Consider the following 24,135-nt stretch of genomic DNA (forward strand, 5'->3'; position numbering starts at 1 on the left):
TCAATGGTTTTATGCCAAGTGGAAACCAGTAATGAGTGGTATCCTTCAAGGGTCTGTACTGGGACCAGCATTATTTATCAATGATGTAGACAGTGGGATTGAATGCACCCTCAGCAAGTTTGTGGATGACATGAAGCTGAGTGGTGCAGCTGATAAACTTGAGAGTAGGGATGCCATTCAGAGGGACCTTGACAGGCTTAAGGGATGGACCCTGAAGTTCAACACTTTCTGAAGTTCAACAAGGCCAAGTGTAAGGTCCTGCACCTGGATCGGGGCAATCCCCAATATCAATCGAGACTGGGGGATTAATGGATTGAAAGCAACCCTGTGGAACAGGACTTGGGGATCCTGGTGGATGAAAAATTGGATATGTGCGGACAACATGTGCTTGCAGCCCAGAAAGCCAGCTGTCTCCTGGGCTGCATATGAAGCACTGTGGCCAGCAGGTCGAGGGACGCGATTCTGCCCCTCTGCTCTGGTGAGACCCCACATGGAGTACTGCATCCAGCTCTGGGGTCCCCAACATAAAGGACATGGACCTGTTGGAGTGGGTCCAGAGAAGGGCAATGAAAATTATTTGAGGGCTGGAACATCTCTCCTGTGAGACAGTTGGGGTTTAGCCTAGAGAAGATGAGGCTGCAGAGAGACCTCATTGAGGCTTTTCAATATGTAAAGGGAGCTTATAAGAAAGATGGAGAGATACTTTTTACTAAGGCCTGCAGTGACAGGGCAAGGGGCAAGTTTTAAACTCAAAGAAAGTAGATTTACATTGGATATGAGGATTATTTTTTTACTATGAGGGTGGTAAGACACTGGAACAGGTTGCCCAGAGAAGTTGTGGATGCCCTGTCACTGAAGTGTTCAAAGTCAGGTTGATGGGGCTTTGAGGAACTGATCTAATGAAAGATGTCCCTGTCTGTGGCAGGGGTGTTGGATTAGATGGTCATTAAAGGTTCCTTTCCAACCCAAACTATTCTATGACTACATGATTCTTATGTAAACATTCATTATTATAAGCATTCAATAAATGTGAGATGTGGAAGTGCAAACAATGACATCGAATGTCAGGGATAAGACCAACAGGTAGAGCATCAATTAATAAAATAACTTGTGTAATTTTTCTTCCATGTCATTATCAGCTATCTGCCTTAACCAAAGATCATTGAAACAGCTTCCTGTGAAGCACCAGGAGATGCTCCATTGCTTTTTGTTTCTCAGTGGCTGATGTTCCTACCTCCATGTAGTTAATAGCAGGACAAAGTCATTTTTATCTCTTCCTGTTACACTGCAGCAGCTTGTAAGTCAGATCCCTGTCGTCTCAGCCATACAGTCCACATTGCTATACAGGTATATGAGTATACTTAGCCATCTGGGGCATGGTTTTGAATCTGCTATTCAATCAAGTCAGGCCAAAAATATAATAAGCAGACAAGCTTATAAAAGTTAAATAGAGGCTTATAACAACTTATAAGTGCTTTCTAACCGTGTTGAATGTTAAACATCAAATTCTCTTTCTCTTAGAAGCCAAAGAGCTAAGTGTTCCCTGCTTTGGTGTAAACCAGTCCATTACTGTGTCATTAGTAAGAAAGCTGAATTAGTGTATTAGCACCGCTGTCGGTTAAACTCCATGCACTACTGATGTTTTTAATTCAAAACCAAATGGAAGTATAAGCACTATAGTTCTGTGTGAACAGTATCTTCTCCAGTCACGTACCTACAGCGCAATCATAGCTTGCTCTCTCACAAGAATATACACATATGTAAAGTGTTTGACCATCACAGAGTCATAGCAGACCTTGAAAGTATGAACCTGAGTATAACCAATGAATGGAAATTTTCATAAGTTTATTGAAACAACAGCTTTGAGACATACGCCAGTCACTTCCCATGCAAGTAACATTTTAATGCAAATTTTTACTGGCCTCCATGGCTTTATCAGTACTAAAATGTGTAAAAGACTTGGAGGGTAGCAGGTGGAGAAAAGAGAAGTGGGATGAGGGTTCACATCCTGGATGTTGAGATAAATACAGGAGTTCCTCATTCTGCTGCTCTGCCTTTTCTGGCAGGAAAGCAGACCCCTTTTCCATCTCAGTGCTTCCAAAGGAAAGTGAGCCCATACCATCATGGCTGGGGTTACACATGGCTTAATAAGCCAGCTCTGGAAAAGAAGGTCTTTCCATCGTTACCTAATCACTGATACTGCCAACTGGGGCTGCAGTATCAGAGACAAATGTAGAGTGATGTGTTTCCAGCTCAAAAAACTTGCCCTAAAATCATGAGTTCTCAGCGTTATAGGACAGATATTCCAGATACTTTCTGTTCCCCGCTGACAGGCCAATGTATGGCTAAGGAATAAACAGCTCCAGAAATAAACTTTTGTTCAGTAAAACTGAATTAGGCTAAGAGACCAGAAAAGTCATGACCAAAAAAATAAAAAATAAATAAATTGGAAAATCTCTCTTTAACTTGCTTTAAATGTAAATGTTTACTTCTCTATAACAGAAAAGCAGTATAGCATTTTATTTTGTCTGCAAACCTCATGTTTTCTAATGCTTTTTCAGAGAAACAGCAGAACAGACAGATGCTGGACTATCGATACAGGGAATGAAATGTCCTGCCTCTCTAAAGGTCAGATGCAGTACAAGTACTGGCATAATATATTTCCTTACATGGATTTGCCACTGTTCTACCAGTGCTGGAAGGATTACCCTAGGGATGGGAGGTCCTTCACAGCCAAGACACAAACTTTGATTCATCAAGTTAGCCCCTTTAACCTATATTTAAGCACAAACCAAACAGCATTTTAGCCAATGCTAAAAGTGAAGTACTCGGCACTCTTCAGAACTGGACTCTTCCTCTGCTCCCCACAATGCTAAGATTAAGATGCTAAAACTTTTCACTTACAGTTATTCAAATTCTTTGACCCTCTAATGAACCTCTCTTGATTGTCAAATTTGTGGCCTGGACACCTGCACAATGGAAACTAGAAAGAGACAATAACCTTGCTCAAAGCTCACCAAGGAGGAAGTGAACCATCATCCTTTTTTATTTCCCTATACCTCCAGTGTGAGACTGCTGACTAAATGCCATGGTAAGCCAGCAGAGTGAAAAATTGTTCTCAGCCTTCCTTTAGGACTTTTAGCTTGCACAAGAGTTAGCCACAGCACTGACTTGGTCCTGCTCTGCACCAGGCTGCTCTGCATGCAGCTGCTCTATGTTTGTTTCTCTATTAGAGAGACAGGAGTTGCTTCCTCTTCTAACTAGATGTGTCCATGGCTTCCACAGAAGTCATCTCTGAACACTGTACTACCCAAAAAAAGAGACAACAATATAGGTGTAGAGCTCTTCATAGCAATTCAACCCTCATCACAGAAATCTACTGAACATTCAAGGCATGACCTCGGACAAAGGTCTTAATGGGATGTAACATGCTTGCATTTTGCACTGATAAACACAAGTATTCATACAAGATTTATTTCTCTAATATCTTAAGCTAAACTGTAAAACTAAAAAAAAAAAAAAAAAATTTAATATTCTGGTAGTACATAGGGAAAAACATTGTTTTCTTTTGGTTATTTTTTTTTAACTCTCTTCTCCCTCAGGGAAATCTAATTTTGGCAACGTGCGGGACAGAGCACTAATCTGCTGTTTTAACATGTGCATATCTGGAATTTTTGAGCCACTTTTCCTAGCCTGGTGAACCTTCTCAAAATGTTCCAAAAACAGAAAGGCAAAGGGATAACCCCCAAAAGATGCAATATAGACATTCACTATTCTTGTGGCCTGATTCTACCCTGTTAAAGTACTTTCAGTATAAACAACATTGAGTATGCTGACCAGTTCACATCTACTTGATTATAACATTGTACCATTCCCACTAATTAAAAGTGGATGATAGCATGAGGGTATTAGTGGGATAAGGCCTGACAGGAAGAGTATAGCTATGCCCATTCTTGTGTTACTTTAGACTCAATCAGACCCTTCGAGATAAGAAGCTTGTATCAGCAGCCGAGTTGTAAACTGGGTCTGGGAGTTGTCCTAGCTTAACTTCAACTGTTCTCTCCAACTGGGCTAGTTTAACCAATGCAGATGGCTACACAAGAAATCTCAGTTTAGGCTAACCCTAAATTTGAAAACTGCTTTCTTTCCTTTTTTTTTTTTTTAAATGGAGAAAAACAATGCAAAAGGAACATCTACACTGAGATACCAAAGCTGCCCTGTGAGTTGTATGCATGCAATTAGCATGGGTTGCCCTTCCCAAAGTGAAGCCTCCAGCCACCAACTGTCAGACTTATAGTTCAGCCCTTCTAGAAAGTGGTCTTCTCTTCTGGACCAGTTTCTGCCTAGGACTCACAGGGAAAGAAAGAGATGGTATAAATGGCTTAATGCTTGGAACATGGAGCTGTGGAACTGTTCCTTAAGTCCAGCTGTTCCCAGTATGCTTCCAGCACTATGCAAGAACAGGAATAAAAGCTGGGTCTGTCAATTCAGCCCAGCTTCCAGGCTGGAAACTGATGAGCAAAAGTGCCTGCAGTAAGCACAGGCTCTGAGTTTATAGATATTCCAGAAGGGTTCACATACTGACTTGTGAGGAAATTAGACTGATGTGGTGCTAGTCTGCATGCAAATGAACCCTTCCAAACAGGCAGACACCAAATTCAGATGTGCTTTTTAAACAAAGTAAATAAGCAGCCACATAGTAATTTGCAAGGCCTATCTAAACCTGTTTAATCACGCTAATACAAGCTTGTTTTGAACAAAGGTCTACTCTTAGGAGAAAAAGAGAAGGGGAAAAAATTGCATCCCCTAGCCCCACCAGCTCTGAGAGGGATACATGCACCTTCTCACAGGGGATGGAAGCTGCAAGATTTAGCTTAGCTTTCAGCTGAAGTTTTCCACATAAACACCCAGGACGTGGCCAGTGGTTAATAAACCATAAGCTGCTCCAGAATCCACAGTGAGTCTTTGTGGATTTTGTTAAAAGGCATACTGAGTAGAAACAGTGGAGCAAGGAAATGTAAATGTTTTTCATGAGTCTAGATTCATACTATCAAAATATCCTAAATCAAGTTTATGAATCCTGAAAGGGAGTTTTGAGCTCTTGCAAGCCCAAGCTGTATCTGCTTATCCACTCTGAAGAGTGGCTGACACTACGTCTCAGATGGATGGAAAACATTCCATAAGCAACTGCGGAGGGTGTGGTGGCACAGCAGCCTGCAGAGTAGCACAGAAAACACATTGATTCCTCCTGCCTACTGTGTCTCTGATTAGATCCAGTGCACCAGAAATGGCTGCTGTGACTCGGCAGCAGCAAGGGTGGGTTAGAAATTAGAAGAAAACTGGTGGAATACCAAGAAACACTCGTTTTTTCCAAGAGATGCTTACTGGTCACTGTTAGATCACTCACAGTGGGATTTAGCACAGTGCCTTCTCCAAGCTGCACTCGCCAGCGTGTCATGCTGCACACATGGATCTGATCCGTGTTTCAGTGTGAAGACAGTCCACTATCCTTTTGGCTTTAAAAACACAGCATGCAGAAGTAAATTTCTGACCATTTCAAACACTTCTAACAAATCCTGTCACTGCAGCAGCTGGATAACAAGACTAGAGTATTTAAAGTCTCAGAGGAAAAAATGTCAAGGCCTTTGAAAAATCTGGTTTTTCTTGACTGACTATTTTGAGTATAGAACAACAAGGTATACATTCAAACTGGTATCTTCAGACATACAAGCCACAGAGGGACATATCAGTGACTCTTCTTACAGCTTGTGTATTGATAGAATGCAGAATCATGTACAGAAAGTACAGGTTTATGTCAGACAGATCACATTTGTTAACAAACACACGAAGCTAACAAGCAGTGTGTTCCCAGTCTACTATAAATTACTCAGACAAATCAAAGCAGCACTAAAATTAGCAATATTTCTGGTCACTTGCACTATAAAGGAAAACAGTTTCTTGGAATTCACAAGCAGAGAGGTCCAATCCAAGCCCACAAATGCTGATCTTGGATCTTCTGAGCATATACTTAGAGTAAAATAATGCCTGCAAAGCACTGGAGGCAAGGATATAGAACAGCTTCAATAATTGCTTATTGTTGCTTCAAGAGTCAGGCTAAAAAGAGATCAGAATGGTACTTTTATGAACAAAGGTTTGGAAGGGGGAAACTATAAGATCTTTTACTCTCTGAAACTATGGACCTTATATGCTGCTAATGCTGAAGAGAGACACACAAAGATCCTTCAGAGCATGCTGGCAGAATGGCTGCCCTTCCAGAGGACAGCTGTACTGAATATAACAACGCTGGTCTTGCTGGCCTCCGAAGAGAGCATTTGGAGAGAGTGCTGTGGTTGCAAGAGGACTGCCCAGCACACACCCCGCTTCAGTGACTCCAAATTGGCAACCAGGCTCTCCATGGAAAGCAGCTCAGCACAGACCTGTGGGACTGCAATTTGCATGGGTGGGCATAGGGCAGGGAGACAGAATAAGGAAAACATAGAAGTGGCTTAAAAAAACTGTTCCCACCCCCGCTCTTTTCCCATGCCTAGCAGAGTGATGGATATAGAAATAGCTATCCTTCATCGAGCTGCTTCACAGGCACGTGCTCAGAAGTTATCAGTTAGTTCATTTAAGAAACACAGAAAGGCCAAGCTTTGTAACACAGCTTCTTTTAAATGCTTGAGATACTGCTGGAGACATTATTCAAAGACAGCTATTGACAGCTGATACTTTAAGAAGAAGCTTCCAAAAAATTCTGTTTCTTGTCCCATGATAAGCCACATGACCAGGCATGTCATTCTGTAAGGGAGGTGGGGAAAGAATTTAGCAGTGTGGGAAAGACAGGGTCAGGACTACATAATCTATTTGTTTTACTGTTTGAACAACAGGGCTGCAAAATGACACAGAACCAAACAGCTATAAACAAAACAGAGTTTTTCTGCTGAGTACAATGGTAATATAAAAATGTAAAAGCATTCCTGTCCAATGCATGAACAGGCTGGGATGGACGTCCTATAAAACACTTGGAAATTAACTTCTCTGAGGTTGAGTAAAAGGATGGTCAGTATTTGGTGCAACAAAACTCCAGTCTTGCAATGTATTTTATGAGATCCATCAGTAATCTCTCTCCAGCTGTGGAAACTTAAGACATACCTAGATAGGAACTGTGCTTCACTTCAAAAAATGGGCATTACTTTGCTATTCCATGTAGCTGGCTGTGGGCCTACTATTGATCCAACATTTCCCAAGTAGTTTTCTATCCTGCTGCTGAGTGTCTCTCAACAGGGCAACACCTTCAAGAACCAGTAAAAGTCTACCCCTACTAGTATGGGGTGAGGAAACTAATGCTGCTGCATGAATTAACAGCATGCTCAGACAGGTTTTGGCTAGGACTTTAATGAGGATGGCAAGTATTCTGCTGGATAAATTATAGGATGATGTATAAGAGAGGCTCTGTGATGCTGCAGCTGCTGAGGACTCGGTACTTGCAAGTGTGCACTTTGCCTACAACCTAGTTGACGCAGGAACCTGGGCTTGGGTATTTCCTGCTTTCTTAGCTATTTTAAGAGAGGGGAGGTAGTCACATGTGGTTTTCTTACAAACCCTCTTTCAATACTTTACTTCTTGGGGCCCAGTCTTGTTTTCATTGGAATGAATGAGCTTTCTGTCATTGACCCCAGTTTAAACCCTAAAAATTTATTATGGACCTCACTGCTATCGTAGCTAGGCATCTTGTGACCTAAAATTTATTTTAAAAAATTATTTATCCACGTATTTTGGAGCACAATTCTGAGATAGAAAAGTTCCATAATCATAATACAAAAAATTAAGATACAGAAGGAGGATGGGCCTGAAATGCAAAGTGTGTTAGGTGTCTACAAAGCTGACTGTAAGCGATTTCCTCAGTAAAGCAGGGTATGCTGAGCAAGCCAAGCCACGTATACCCTGATGTACTGAACGGTCTGGCACATAAACTTAGCTTTGCCTTTCTAGGTGGGCACTGTCTCCTCAGCCTTCTTCCCTAATGTGACCCAATTCAGTCTTTGAGAACCTTTAACCCCTTTGAGGAGGAAATGGCACTGCCACTTCATTTCCATGCAACAGTCTAAACGTTACAGGTCTTGCCAAACCATACAAAACCCAGACTTGAAGTCTTTAGCTGCCTGGTTTTGATCAGCAATTTAAACCTCAGCGAGTATGCCAAACACGAGATTGCAGGGATACTCCCTCCCAGTTTTCCTGCTGTATTAATGCATGCATGTGTTCATTGGCTAAAGACAAAAGAGTGACTCCACAACTGATAGCTCAGGCACACATCTAGGCGTCACAGCTTCCAGGAGCAGGGGATTTTGTAGGGTCAGCAGGTCCCCTCTTAGCTCAACAGCTTCCAGCAATCACACTCCTAGTGCTGAATTGTGACTCTGACACCAGGAAGCCAGGGATACAGTATAAGGAACTCCTCTGGGCAGCAAGGCTCTTGAAAGTCAGTCTTGTGGTGATCTGTACTTGGACGCATCAATTCCTTTCACTGTGTTTACCAACACCTCTTGCTGTGTCAGATGGTCTTGGATCACAGAAATCCAACCATCTGCTGTGGATGAGTGGAGGAACTGGTACCTTCCCAGCTTCCTTTGAGACAGACCTGTGACATGCCCTTAGCTTATAACAAACATGAAAAAGCATCTCTGTTCAGTAGCCTATGCAATCTATAATTTCTGCCCTATATAACGTGCCTGAGGTCATGAAGGAAGTCTACGCTGGCAGACAACTGGGATACATCATCTGAGTACCTCCCTGGAGCTCTACCCACTGGGTGAAATTTCCTCTCAGTGGGAACAGGATGGGATGTTTGAAAGCAATTCCAAAAGCTTCTTTGAAACAAACGGAGTTTTTTAAACTTTTGGCCTGTAGCTGATTAAGCTTCTTGCCGTGGCAGGAGCTGCTGTGTCATGTCTAAACTCTATGTGGAAATCACTGATGGTTAAACAAGTTTTTATCTCATGTTTTTACATGCTACTCAAAGGCTCTATCTATCATAAAGAATTATCTGGAAGACACATTGATTTTTATCCTATAGGTTGGATTGCAACTTCAGTAATGCTGATCTACCTCAGTACAAATACAGGCTTTTATAGTTACTTTTGATGACAGTGGCAAGGACAGCAGCTCCCATTGTTTGCAAAATTTCTCAAATGAGGAGAGCTCATAGGAAAAAAAGATGTAGCTGTGCTCTAGAGAATGATGTTTTTTTCCTGACAAAATACAGGAAACCGGAGTTAGCTGGCAAGAGGGATGGGAGAGGAGGGCATAAAAACAAATACTGTTTCAGGAGGATTATTAAAGTGTGTAAAACTTCAGGTAATTTCCTCTAATGCTGCTGACAGTAACTGATCTGGATTTTGTTTATTTAAAAATAGTGCTGTTTGGGGGAGATAAACACAGTGAGAGAGCAATAAAACAGTTTTTCAGCACAGACACCTCCAGAATACATGCATGCTGTCCCTTTAAATCTTACAAGCTTTAATGCTCCAAGTGCTGGAGGGATATTCTGCAATAGAGTTTCAGGCAAAATTCCTAATTGAAACTGATCTGGTTTACAGGCAGGAAAAGCAGTTGTTTATATTTAAATATCTTCTCACTGGGCAGTTAAAATGTGTTTTCAAAACTCAAGCTACAATAGAAGCCATTAGAAATCCCCGTTTTCCAACCGCACACAATTGCCCCAAATAATTCCTATTCAAATTCAGGGGAAAATTATGGTCAAAATTCTGATACTATGATGAGGTCAGCTGTTGGCAAGTGCTAGTATTTTAATGACAACCATAACAGTAATTCATTAACACTACTAGAACAAGCAGATTTAGCTGGTGTAGAGTGGGTTGGTAAACAATTTACTTACCTGAAACAAATTCTTACCTTAAATGAGAGTTAGGAATGGTGACTTACCAGCTCTAAGAACCTCCTCACCACCTGTCTTTGTTTTAAGTTAGTTTCACCATCCAGGTTAGCTGTTTCTATATGGCACAGCCCATCGGGATCACTTGAGGAGAGCAGCAGTATGTCAGCAGGTATAATTTCATTACAGCGAAGCTGCACAAAGTCTCCAACTTTCACTTCTTTCCAGTATCTGCTTATATATTTCTTCTCATTCCTGAAAAAAAAAAAAAAAAAAAGACATTTACAGGACATATATATAAAAAATTAATACATAGACTGGCATGCTTCTGTTAAGATCTGGTTTGATTTGTAACAGGAGTATAGCGCCTTTGGAAGGTCCTCAGGTACTCTCATGTTACGCTGGGAAAAGGCAATGCAGAGTGCCAGGAGGCCACTTCCCACTGACGCAGAACCACGTCCGAACTCCCAAGAAAGTCTTTTAAGGCCCAGAGGAAAATATGTTGTTAGACCTGGCTAAGCGGGGTAAGCGGGAGCTTCAGGCATTCTCCTTTCCCTCCCTCCATGCTTTGAGCCATCTGTCTGACCCCACGAACGGGAGGGGGCTGCTGTCTGTACTGGCTGAAAAGGAGTCACCTTCAGGGCAAGGGGGGAACTGAGAACAGTCTTGGGTGCAGGACACCTGCTTGGCACAGCTCCTGAATGTCCACCATCCAATGCTCCCTCAGATAGCTTCCCCTTGTTCCCTCTTTCTAACAGGGACAAACTTTGTGATATTGGGATGAAGAAGCCAAAAATCCCTAAGTACAAGGAATTTCCACTATTCATCACTAAACCTAGAATTACAAGGGCATGTCATGTGGAAAAATGCAGTTCCAATAACTCTACGGGGAAAGGACACTGTCATTTGTTTTAAATATTTCGGCAGTATTTCCATTCTAGCCACAGCACCATCTGTTACATAGCTAATTGCTGCTTAGTTACACTTAACCTTTTACTTTGGAGTGCAATTTCTTTGTCAGCTCGAAGACTTACCCGACTGAAACAGCAACGTGTATGTTGTTCATTTAGATACAACCATTAAACCTCATTTGATTTTTTTTAAACTTCTTGAGAGCAAGAGCAAAACGGAACAGGTGACTGCTTAATTAATTTTAGCTAAAATTCAAGGTTTTATTTTCATGAGACGCACAGACTCATGTGCTTTCTTGGCATTTGTGTAAATTGCTTTCTGTTGTGTTTCTGAAAGAAATTAATTTCAAAACAGTCACAAAATTAACTTAGTAAAATACTTACTGAAAATGGGAATCTGCTATTCTGACACTTTTCTAAGCTGTCAGAAGACCTTTTGCTGTGTGAGCACCTAGATGGCTGTCAGCGCTGGCACTGTCACCGTCACCAGAGACAGTCTCCTGTGACAGCACTTAAACTGGCAGAATGGGATTCTGATAGGGGTGGAGAGTGGTAGTAGCTATTTAATGTTCTTTAAAGTATATTATTTTAAAATACAGAAATTTCAGAAGTAACATGAATAGATTTGTAACCAAACAGAAACACGCAAGTCCTGTCAATGTTGCTACTTTGGAGTTACTGATAGTTACGCCATGCCTAGTTTATCCTTGTCATGCCTTCACTGCTGTCACAGGAACTGGTAACTTAATTGGCTTTTATGCATGTATTTAGCCCAAATCCTGAACAATAACGTGTCAGGTAGCACAACAAGGATGTATCAGATCAGGTTTTACCTCCCAAAATTTCCTCACATCCAGTTTATAAAGGGAGGAATGAAAATGATGGCTGTGATTTCTAATTTGATAAAGCCTGGAATGTATTAAGAGCCAAGTATAAAAACTTGGTAGTCGAACAAAGGCAGGTAATACACACACTAGGTGCTGAAATTACCCAGTTCCTTCACACTCAGGCCACAACCAACATTTAACTTTTCCTGCTAATGAGTATGAATTGCTTTGAAACCCAGTGTGCCATAACGTAGTACAGATCATCACACCGCTGATCTGAATGGTGTGTTAGCCATGCAATATGTAACTCCAAATCCCTTTAGGTGTGGCCATTGCTCTTAAGCCTTTTAAATTTAACTGTGAAACTGGGTGATGTTCAAATGCATGTACAATGAGTAGTAGTATAGAAGTATGATCAGGATAAAAATAGCAAGTAGGCCCATATTACGTTATAAGAACTACAATTTTTTATTTAACTTCTATTGTTTAAAAAGCCAAGGCTATTTTAGCATTTCCTTGTCTTTCACATGCTTAGCAACTGCCACAACTATACACACTGTGGCAGGAAGGGTGGATATCAAGCAACACAAGGCCAAATGGCTCTGCTGGGATAAATGTAGTCGTTCAGCCTGGAGAAAAGAAAGCTGCAGGGAGACCTTATTGCAGTCTTTCAATATATAAAGAGGGTTTGTAAGACAGACTTTTTACCAGGGCTTATAGTGACAGGACAAGGGGTAACGGTTTTAAACTGAAAGAAGGTACATTTAGATGAGATGTAAGGAAGATTTTTTTTATGATGAGAATGGTGGGACATTGGAACAAGCTGCCCAAGAGACACTGTGGAAGCCCCATTATTGGAAGTGTTCCAGGTCAGGATGGATGGGGTTTTGAGCAACCTGATGTAGTGAAGAATGTCCCTGCCTGTGGCAGGGGATTTGGACTAGGTGAGCTTTAAAGGTCACTTCCAACCCAAAGCATTCTGTGATTCAGTGAATCTATGAATGCAAGACCTCCTGCACACACACCAAAGCCCCAGAGAAAAGCCCCCTTCATCAGACACACAGGAACAATTTGGCCCAGCATTTCACTTGATCAGTTCTCTGCTAACAAGGGCCAGCAGTGGATGAAAATTACTGTCTGCATGGAAGATTAGTTCCTAATCCTCTTCAGCCAGGGTTGCTCTATGTCCTCTAGCACAGCTCTGAAGTCAGACTTGTCTCGCTGCAGCCAGTGACTGATCACTGCAAGTATTCTCAGTAGAGTGGCATGATACCACCTTTAGATGGAGCAGTTCAGATACTAGATGCACTATAAATATATCAGTCCTTTAGAAGCTTTCCATTAACATCCCTAGCCTACTCTTCTGAAGAAACAGGTCCGTTTGCATCGAGACAACTGTCATACCTCTAGCCAGTAAAAACACACAAAGTGACCCCGTTAATACAGTTACAATTTTGCCATTGACTTCTGCAGGGACACTACTTTGTCATCCAAGTTTTATATCAGCTACTAAATGTTTATTTTTGCTGTTATGTTGTGCCAGTAAATCGCAGAAGTTATATGATCTAGAGAGTTAGGAATACCAGACTTCTTATAAAAGAAAGGTTGTCTTTAAAATTTAAGCTCTCCTTTGTGTTTGTAAGGTGCGGCATACAAGTGTGCTTGATTTAAATTTTATTTGAAGTTCAGGGATTTGAGCAGTTTTGCCTCAGTGTGTCCTCACAGACATTATTCTTCCAACCCCTCTTCAGAAGGGGCCCCTTCTACATCTTTAACGATGTACATTGCATTGGCCTGCTGTGATAGAAAACCTGAATTAAACACAATATATCCATGGGTGGGCATTATGTGCATGATCGTGTTTGGTGGTGTTTTCAAATGGTTCTGTACACTTTTCAAGTTCAGAGCAAACACAACATTTAAACAGATGCTTCAGCTGAGCTCTCCACAGTAAGGGCCATGGAGGATACCAGCAGTTTTACACACAGGACTGGAATGCATACCAGATCCCAGGCACCACCTCCTTGCACCTGTAGATATTTAGGTACTGGAGACCACAACCTATGCACTTTTACAGAACATCAACAAAATGCCGCAATGTGGGTACTTGTTACTCACATCGTGTATGAAAAGCCAGACATAAGCGCACAACGTGCACTTGCAGCCCAGAGAGCCAACAGTATCCTGGGCTGCATCAAAAGCAGTGTGAGGGAGGTGATTCTGCCCCTCTGCTCTGGTTTGATCCCACCTGCAGTGCTGTGTCCAGCTCTGGGGCCCTCAGCACAGGAGAGACATGGACCTGTTGGAGTGGGTCCAGAGAGGGGCCACGAAAATGATCAAAGGGATGGAGCACCTCTCCTATGATGACAGGCTGAGACAGTTGGGGTTATTCAGCCTTGACCAGGAAGACCTCATTGCAGCCTTTCAATACTTAAAAGGGGGCTTATAAAGAAAGATGGGGACAGATTTTTCAGTAGGGCCTGTAATGATAGGACAAGGGGTAATGGTTTTAAACTAAAAGAGGGTGAATTCAGACTAGACAGAAGGAAGAAATATTTTACAATGAGGTTTCTGAAACACTGGAGCAGGTTGCCCAGAGAGGTGGTAGATGCCCCATGCCTGGAAACATTCAAGGTCAGGCTGGATGGGGCTTTGAGCAACTTGATCTCATTGAAGACGTCTCTGCTCACTGCAGGAGAGTTGACCCAGATGACCTTTAAAGGTCCCTTCCAACCTAAACCATTATGTGATTCTATGATTCCATGACACTCATCCAACAGTCAGCACAATTTTTCTTGGCAGGGTCCTGTCAGTCCATTTACCATTTTTGAAAGGTGTTTTTGGAAAGGCTTTCCTGTCTCTGGTCCTTAATGTACTAAAATAATCTGCAAATTTTGGTGTCTTTCCTCTCCTAATTACCCAGATGAGAAATTAAGGTTTCAAACACAGACGCCTTGGTCTGTGTCTCTGAGACCTTGACATTTATTCTTGCTTTGTCCTGACTCCATAGCTATTGTGTGGTCAATGACAGTCCTCTGCAGTCTCGGCACAGGGCTTCAGGCAATTCATGCAAAGGACTCTTCCACAAAAGCTTTCCGAAAGTTTAAGTACACATCATCAAACCTCCTGGAACATTTTGCTGAAGGGCTCAAAGAATTCTAGCCAGAACATAGGGCTGTAGGCAGAATCTCAGTTAGTGGGTCCAGCCCCCTCCCACTATTGCAGGAAACCCTGACACGGATATTTAGCCCAGAAACTAACACCCCACAACTCAATTTCCACCTGTTCTCACTTATCACAAGGCTGGAGACAGATTTTAGTACTGATAATAAACTTAAGGTTGATGCTGCAAGAATCCAAAGCTGCAAACCATGATGAATCACAGGAAGAGGTCAGAGATACTAATTCTTATCTTTCAAACCTGAAGAGTTAGACAAAAGTCTTCCAAATCAATATGCTGTCATGAACTACTGCCATTCTGCAAAAGGAACAGATAGATAGTGTTATTACTCTCCAGTTAAATCACCATGATGAACTATTAATTTCAGACAGCTATGCCCACCTAAATGTAGTATGTTGTGTTGAGCTTACATATTAAAAATGTCCATCCTCCTGCACACAACCTAATCTTTATCAACACACTTGCATGCAACGAACTTGTCAGCTGTGGTTTAAACCCACAGTCACATAAATCTTCAAACTCCTCTCTGCCACTATAGGGAGCAGAACTTGCCACTGCGCTCACTTTTCTGAGCATATCTTTACAGGTAGACATTGACTGAAATCTAAAGATGGATGGCTAAAAAGTCAGCTGGTGCAGGTGCATCAACATCATCACTGTTGCTACCCAATAGCAAACGTGGCCCTGGCAGAAGTCAAACTCCTCTAGAAGTTAATGTTCTTTTGCAGCAACGAAGTGCAATTATCCCTGCTTTTGAACATACAAGGGAAAGTCGGCAACAACCTTTCAAGTGTATGAACATAGAGAAAATTATTGTAATTGGTATTAAAATTTTGTATTAGCTTACCCACTGCATATATTTGGCCTGTGCTCTGTTTTGAAGCAGAATAGCCTGCAGGTTTGTGCCAAACGTCACTTTGTATCTATAAAATGCCAAAGATTTCAAACTGTCTCTATTTAAACATTACAAAAATAATTGCTTCCTTCTTTTGAATAGCTTTTAACTGTTTTGGTAAAATAAGGAATTAGTCAAATTTATTTAAAGGGAGATAACAAAACTATACACACACAACATTTAAGAGGAATCTTCCTTTGCTCTTCTCTGTCTTTCTGTTTCCTTAAAGTTTGGGGAAAATATCACAAGCAACTGGGTAAAGAAATGTGGAGGCCATGCAGCTGTGACCTGTTCCACCTGTGCAAGGTCTGCATACTAGGAATTTTATGTTAAATCCAGAAGATGGGACTACTAGGTAATAATTTCTTATTTCATATACTTCTCCACTGACAAAAATTACAGTTAATGAGTGAGAATGGCTGATGCAGATTTGCTACACTAATTCCAGCGAGTGGCTGGGGCACCTGTGCTTCTATGTAACACTACCCTAGCTCAGTCCCAGCACAGACTCCTATATTAATTTCAGCGAGGGTTTTACAATACATTTAGCAAACGATAGAGGATGTTCTCTTGTACCTTTTGGGTTGTTCAGTCTGTTCTGTCTGGCTTACACAGCATACCACTTCCTACACAGGTTGCAGCTGCAACCCAGAGGTTTTTAAGCCTCTCAAAACATCCAAATGAAATGTTGTTTCCCAGTCCAAGCCCATCCGCTGACCTGCTTTTGAAGTAACAATCGTCTTCACTTCAAAAGAAATCAGACTCCTTTTGGCCTTCCCTGCCAGCTGAGGTTGGTCATTGAACCAGTGGGCTTTAAAAGGAGCACAGCAATAAATTAAGTCTGTGGAAGAGGAAAAGCCCTCCACAAAAGGCAGGTCAAACAGTTGTGTATGTACAAGGCATATTTTGGAGCTGTTCTTGATGTCAGCCAGGTCCTTCCTTTCCTTCTCAGGAGGCAAAAATAGTGGGTTAGTGCAAAAGAACGTATCAGGTAATCCGTGGTCCCGGTGACTTAAACCATGTACAAATCAGTTGGCTACAAGAGCCGTGAGAAGTCTCCTGCTTAGGACCAAGCTAACCAAAAGAACTTGGGGCTAATTTGCAGGCTGCAAGTAGAGCAACTCCTGAAGGAGAAATTCAAACTATAACACAGGTAAGTGTCACATCGGCCAAACTATCTTTAAAAAGGCTCCAGCATCTAGCCGTTTCTCAACAGGTCCTTCATGCTCATACGGTTTTCCCAAATTTTCTGTTCTTTCCCTTGTCTGGGCTGGAGCCCTTGCTTTCAATCCTCCACCTCTTCTGACATCCCTGCAGATGTGGAGAGAGTTCATGATAACTGAGCCCATAGCACTCTATGAACACTTTGGTGGCTGGCAGAGATTTTGCATAATTCATCACTGGCTACAAAAGCAGAGCTTGTGGACAGCACTGAAATATATGCAAAAACTGCTGTGTTACAACCAGTACCAATTATGATTTGAAAACTACAGGTGTAGTAGATCTCAGAGTTTAAAAACAAGAGCCATCTGTGAGACCAAGGCATATATTACACAATGTCTGAACGCATTATGTATCTATGGAAACGCATTGAGAACAATTTGGGTACAATTACAATGTTGTGGCAGAATGAAGGAAAAACATGTAGCATAAGTTAATGCCAAAGGAGGTTACATAATGCCCAGAATATGTCTCCATTCCACACAAACGATAACATCTGTTTCTATTAAAATAAATCATGAAGAGGCTCTGAATCTGATATTAATCAGAAAAAACAGATTAACAGAGTGTGTTCTTGAGAAATGTTGAACATTGAAATGAAGAAAAAAATCTCCTCATGAATGAAGTTTCTATATAGACCCTTTAATCTTCACATTATTTTAACAGCACTTCAAAGTTTTCTTGTTTTCATGGACTTCAAATACTCTTTTTCTTTTTCGGAGGATTAGCAAGTACAAACCTATGTTACAGTTACATGAAGCAAATGTGTGTGTATAGCAATGATGAGGCATAAAGGTGCCTTTTATTAAATTCACACTTTCTAAAAACTGCTCATTTTTCTGTTACAAGTCAAACTTCCTATGAAAAAAAATTACCCAGGAAACCTCAGTGATTCAGGTTTATAATGTGGAAGTAATAATTCAGCTTCTCTTGGCACTGTGATCTCCATTATACATCATGTTGAAAGAAACCTCACTATTGTTCATTATAATGAAACATTTGCTATTCAGAATAAATTATTTTTCAGCCAAGAAACTTGTTATTGTGATAACAACATGAAACATAAAAGTGGAACATGTAATGAAACTTTACACTAACTGCAGAAAGAAAACACTGTCTTCAAGAACTTGATTTTAAAACCCAAAAAGTGTTTCAGAGACACAACTAGTATTATTTTTTTTAGTGGTATGATTCTCGACACTGTCAGAATCTTAATTAATTGTTAACAGGAGTTGCTCTGCTTGCAGCCTGCAAATTAGCCCCAAGTTCTTTTGGTTAGCTTGGTCCTGAGCAGGAGACTTGTCACGGCTCTTGTAGCCAACTGATTTGTACATGGTTTAAGTCACTGGGACCACAGATTACCTGATACGTTCTTTTGCACTACCCCACTCTATTTTTGCCCCCTGAGAAGGAAAGGAAGGACCTGGCTGACATCAAGAACAGCTCCAAATTAAAGATTAAATTAAAAATCCAAATTTGTCAGTTTACTGTCAAAAATGTTAATGAACTCCTATCACTCTTCCAGTAAACATATATTGGGAGAAAAGACTGACAGTTGTTTATACTTAGCAGGATGGATAAGTGATGGTTAGTATTGAGGCCTTCTAAATGGATATCACACGAGGAGGCGGAAGAAGTGGAAGAACAGCCTGGATGTAGTTTGCATCTAGTCCTACAGACATTAAAACCCGAGAGTTAGTCACCTCCATACGAAAGCCTCAAAGCTTTTGATAGTTTGAGACATGAGAACTTCTGGTCTGAAGAAAGTAATGCAAGAAGTGCTCATCTTTAGATGTCGTCTTCCAAGTATCATGAAATACAACCCTTGCAGTTCACAACACTGCTTACTGGTACCTAGAACAAAATAACACAGACACAAAGGAGGCAGCTACCTCACCAGAGGGTCCACAGCCAGGTAAGGTTCTCATCCAGAATTTCAGAGCCATCACAGATAGTAGGATTGAATATTCATATTACAGTGCTGCTCCAAGCCACTGCAAAAAGATTCAGCTGAGCTTGGCACTCTGCAAGTATGGGAGGAGAAGTGATCCCCCGCCTGATGGAAACCCACTCAAGTAACAGATACCTAATGACACAAATCCCCTGTATCTGTGCCTGCTGCATAAACAATTAAATAAAAAGAAGTAATTCATCCCAGGGAGATCATAGGTGCCAAAATTTGGTAAGATGTGAGTTCTGTGTAGAAGCCTTCCAGGGCCCCTGTCTTCTAAACTAATAATTAATGGCATGAAGACACTTAGGAAAACTGAGTGCCTAAAATTCAGGTGCGAGCCACATGCATAAATCCAGTGGACTAAATCCTCCATTCAGTGGTATCCCACTGCATTTAAGCCAGTGCTTAATTTAAGCCAGGTGACCATTCCAACAGAGCTCTTCATACCTTAACGATATATAACATGGCTCTGCAGAGTTAATGACGAAAATCCCATTCTGTAACAGAATCTGACACCTCAATGGGAATTTTTTTTTCCTTCCTATTGCTCTGGTTCTATGCACCTGCCTCATTTGATCTACCTGACCTAGGCCATAAAAATGCATTAATATATTCACTACATATACACAAAAAGCCATGTGTAAAGAACTATTAAAAGAAAAGTGCTTCCTAAGTGCAACAGTTTTTATTTGAAAAATAATTAGGTCTTTTAGTTGAACATGTAACAGTTGAAAGAATTTTTATTAGGAAAGGCATTTACTGCTAATTATGTGCACAGCTGTGATGGAGTTCTTCATTGATACTGATACTCAGTTTGGGAGGCTAGTCTTCTCCACATAACTGGGCCATACAAACACATCTCCTTTAAAGATCTGAAGATAACATATTATCTAATCACTGCACAAAAGCACTCTAGAAGTTAATATAGTTCAGCTATTTTATGTTAACAAGACAATTAGTGAAAAGAATATTAATAATTCACTTTCACATTTAACAGGTAAAATCAGCATCTCAGACTGAAGTGTTCGATCTTCTCCAGTTCTTCCTGAAAATTATAAAGTTTTACATTTTCCTGCCATTTCTGCTCTTCTCTAGGTAACATCCATCCATGACATTCATCTCATCTGGAAGCTCTCGTTTGTTCTCATCTGGACGTCTAAAGTTCAGGTTGAGGACAGGAAAAATATTTACCTATCTGAATACCAGCTGAGATCTCAGTGGGTTCCAGAGTGCAATGCTCACTCGGAACAACTAAGATTAGCCTTTGCATGTTGTTCCCTCTAAATTTCTTCTGGCTGCAATTCCAGAAATTAGCTTTAGCCCATACACCAGACTTTGCTACTTCCAGTGCCACACAAAAACTGCTTAAAGAACTGGTAATGATTTTTTAAAAAGTAGAAAAAAACCCCTTTTGCCTGTAATATTATTGGAAGAATCTTGCAGAAGAAAACAAAGTTGGATGCTACTATATATTTAGAGAACATGTTAACATTTTTTTCTACTCTGAAACTGAGGTGCAAAGCTGTGTAATATGTGGGTTACTGATTTGCTAGGATATTGGAAGTATGTATTCATTTGTAAATTATGAATTTTCTTTAACTCTACAGTTACTAGAGATCTACTTCCCTCCATGTGAGGACATGCATTCAATGGAGATTGTATAAACAGGGAAACCTCAAACTCAGGCATACCCAGGCACATCTCTGTTGACACTGAGAGGTACAAAGGGAGATTTAAGGTGCTATCCTGAATAACACTGTGGTCTATCTCCACATCTATTCAGTTAGATGCCTGCACCAAACACCCCCAGCCAGGTACAGAAAAGAGGGAAGTTTTACCTGGCAGTCCTGGATGCCTACTGGCTAACAGGCAAAGCAAACTGGACACATCTGTCTGCTTTTGTGATAGTGATGGAAGAAAGGTTTGGCAGGATTTGTATGCAAACATTGACCTTACCTGGAATGCCAACCTGTGAATAAAAGAGGCCCCAGTATATTCAAAAGTCCAAAATGTGTATCACGGTAGCACCTGACAAACCTTTGTTGATCAGATGCTGTATGCTGCTTTTAGAACCCTGTCACTGGTATGATGACTGGCTGCCCTATGCCCCAATACAAATTCCCAGTGGGGTGAGGCAATGCTTCAATTGTGAGCTACTGCCCACGCACCATCACAGTTATGTCTTCCTAAGTGGCTACAGCTCTGCGGAAAGGAGGTCAGCAGTATTGGGGTAACTGGGTTCTCAGAAGTTTCTTCCCTGTTTGGAGGAAGAGAAGGGTCAGCTAAGAAGCTGAGACATGAACATAAAGATCTTTTCACTTAAAGCCTTTGCTTTTAGTATTTACTATCGTTACCTCTTCTTTGTTGCTATTTGTCCATGCAGTTTCTTAAACACAAGAGCTATGAGACTTCTCAGAAAAGACATCTCTATCACAGTAGCTGAACCAAACCTGGAAGAGCTGGAGGTTATTGCAGTGCTCTCACTAGTGCTTGTACTGGTAGCCAGAGCCGAAGAACTGCCTGACATTTTTAATTTATACCTACAAAGTCACTTTATGAGAAGCAGTATCAGTATAAATCCCTGGAGAGCCCCTATCTAAAGCATAAACATCTATCTCCAGCATCAGTACATCCCCAAGAGTGAAGGAGCAGTAAAAGGCATTACAACTCTGAAGAATCCTAATTCTTCCATGTAGCTGGCAGGAGAATAGGCTTTAACTTGTACTTCGGGCTGATCTAAAAACCACAGTTGAAGTTTTAAACATAGTGCCTTATCTTAGGCTGTATGTAGCCAATTTCTCTATCTTTAGCTGCCCTCACAGGTTATGTAGCCTTGTTTACGTTTCTGGATCACTGCTTGCCCCAGCAAGACAATACCACTAATGCAAGGAAAATCAAACAGCCTCAAGCTCTATCTTAGTACTAAGATGTTTAAATTACCATATCCTCAAATGAAAAAAAAAATCTGAAAATCTCTAAAATTCTGGTATAAAATAATAACAAGGTGTTTCCCAAGAATGCTTTCTTAGTGAAGACTGGTAAGACCACATCTAAACTGGGACCTAGAAGCACTTTCCAATATTCATGACTGAGTACACACACTGGGTTGGATCCTGCCTTAGTCTGAAACCAAGGTGTGCATAAGTCTGAATTTGCTATGTTCTAGGTCCTGATGCAGTCTGAATTCAACCTCACTGAAAACTCAGACTGTTTTACAAAAACTCACAGAATATGAAAATGTTCCTCACTTCCATCAGAGAAGAATTAGAAGACCAAACTCCATGCAAATCATATGCAGTGATATGAATCTTTGAAGGTTTGAGCCAAAACAAGTATGTCTACGGATGCAAATTCTATATTTAAAATTCTTGGTGAAAGTAAATAATAGAGATCTATATTGAAGAAGTGAGAACCACAAAATGCAAAATTCAACTATTTAAAGGAAATGTAGGATGCCTTTAGAAACATTTGAGTAGTTCAGATTCAACAACTTGATTACTGTTGGTATGCACATATAAAAAATTCAGGGTAAGAATTCATTTAATGTTTTCAATGTCAATTTGATTATACTGAAAGCCCCCGTTTTCACACTATCTGTTGCTTCCCCTGAATTCAAGATGTTGGTCTTCTCATTAATATTCTAAACTTGCTGGAGCCAGTCAATGAGTGTAGTTGAATATGAAATACTAAGCTAGAATACTACTTTTGTTTTCACAGAGATAAATGCACTCCTTTCCTGTCACACTGATTTACAATCAAAATGACTGAATTATAGTCAGACCAATGGAATTATGAGACACAGTCAGCTAACGAAGCCAGTACACCTCAACCTGTTAACACAGTTATTCAAAGACCTTGTAATCAAAGAGCTCTGCAGGGAAGCAAGTAATCTTTGCCACTTGTCCACTACTACTGAACTATCATCAATAAAATGGGCAATTTATAATGACTACAGCATCAATATAAATTTTGATAGCCTGTTTCCATCAGTTTACTACACAATACTTTTTCACAATGAAGTGTATCTTTCCATAATAATTTCCATAGTAATTATCCATACATTTTAAAATCACTGAGGCAGTTATAACCTGAATATTTTCAAGACCTTCCTTGTTGATTGTCAGATGTGTACATATTTCATGGAATCACAGAATCATTTAGGTTGGAAAAGACCTTTAAGATGATCAAGTCCAACTGTTAACCCAGAACTGCCAAGTCCATCACTAAACCATGTCCCTAAGCACCACATTTGTACACATTTAAACAAAAACATTTACACATTTGAACATTTACAGACACTTAAAAATATAAAATATTCTTCACTATTGCCCTATTATGAAGAAATAATGTCATTTCTGAACACTGTTTCATGGAAACTCCCTTTTTAATTCATTTTCAAGAATTCAAAATCTAAGTGGGCCAACTAATAGAAATGGATATTGTGCTTTGATTCCTTTTACATGAAAGGGTTACCTCATCAAGCTCAATCTTTCTAGGTAATTGCTAAATAAATTATTTGCAAATATTATTCTTACAATTAGAAAAGAAATGCTCATGCATGGTTTTAACTTATTGTTCACTGAACTTCAAAACCAGGCTACAAATCTTGGCCCAGATTTAGCAAGGTACCTGAGTATGTGTCTAACTCAGGCAGAAAAATACTCTTTCTGGCCAAACTCTAGAAATAAACCTTATCTGTAGCTTGCATTCATACCTTCCTTGGGGTGAAAATGATAAAACATTGAAATTCAATAGCCTACAGAAAAATAAATTTTAAGGTCTTTACAGCAGCCAAAAGAAGAAAGTGACTGGCTGCGAACAACTCTGCTTTTGAAACACCCTGAAACTCAGCTTAGAGCAAGCGATTACAAAGAGACTACTTACTGAAAGGGTTTGAATCATGGAGGGGGAACAGCCTAAAAAAGCTTCTGAGATCTGAAACACCTCAGCAGGTGGCAGGCCACCCTGGTTGCGGGCAGAAAAAGCAGCACTCAGCAGCCTGGCATATACTGAAACCAAAACATTTGTGTCACAACTGCTAAGCAGAAGCTAGCTTAGAAAGGCAGGAACATCAGTTTTAAAACTGAACTTCAACCTGATCTCTCAATGTGCTATTCCAAATTAAACCAATCTAATCTTGCAGATAAAAGTTGCAGACCTAACATAAGAAATTTTTACCCTGAACCCTTCCTCTACAAGTCTGTAAGAAATTCAAAAAGACATTAAAAATCTGAATCACAGCTTTTTAGAG

The 24,135-nt window shown here is 40.6% G+C and overlaps 1 protein-coding gene across 1 annotated transcript in view; it reads right to left on the minus strand.

Moving 5' to 3' along the window:
- The window catches only part of ATP10A (ATPase phospholipid transporting 10A (putative)), a 118,447-nt gene that overhangs the window by 64,802 nt on the left and 29,510 nt on the right, over positions 1–24,135 (minus strand). Inside the window, exon 2 of the mRNA XM_037377772.1 lies at positions 9,946–10,150. Coding sequence (XP_037233669.1) covers positions 9,946–10,150 — 205 coding nt within the window. The remainder of the gene's footprint in view (positions 1–9,945; positions 10,151–24,135) is intronic.

This window comes from Falco rusticolus, chromosome 2, assembly GCF_015220075.1.
Source record: "Falco rusticolus isolate bFalRus1 chromosome 2, bFalRus1.pri, whole genome shotgun sequence".
Taxonomy (NCBI): Eukaryota; Metazoa; Chordata; class Aves; order Falconiformes; family Falconidae; genus Falco; species Falco rusticolus.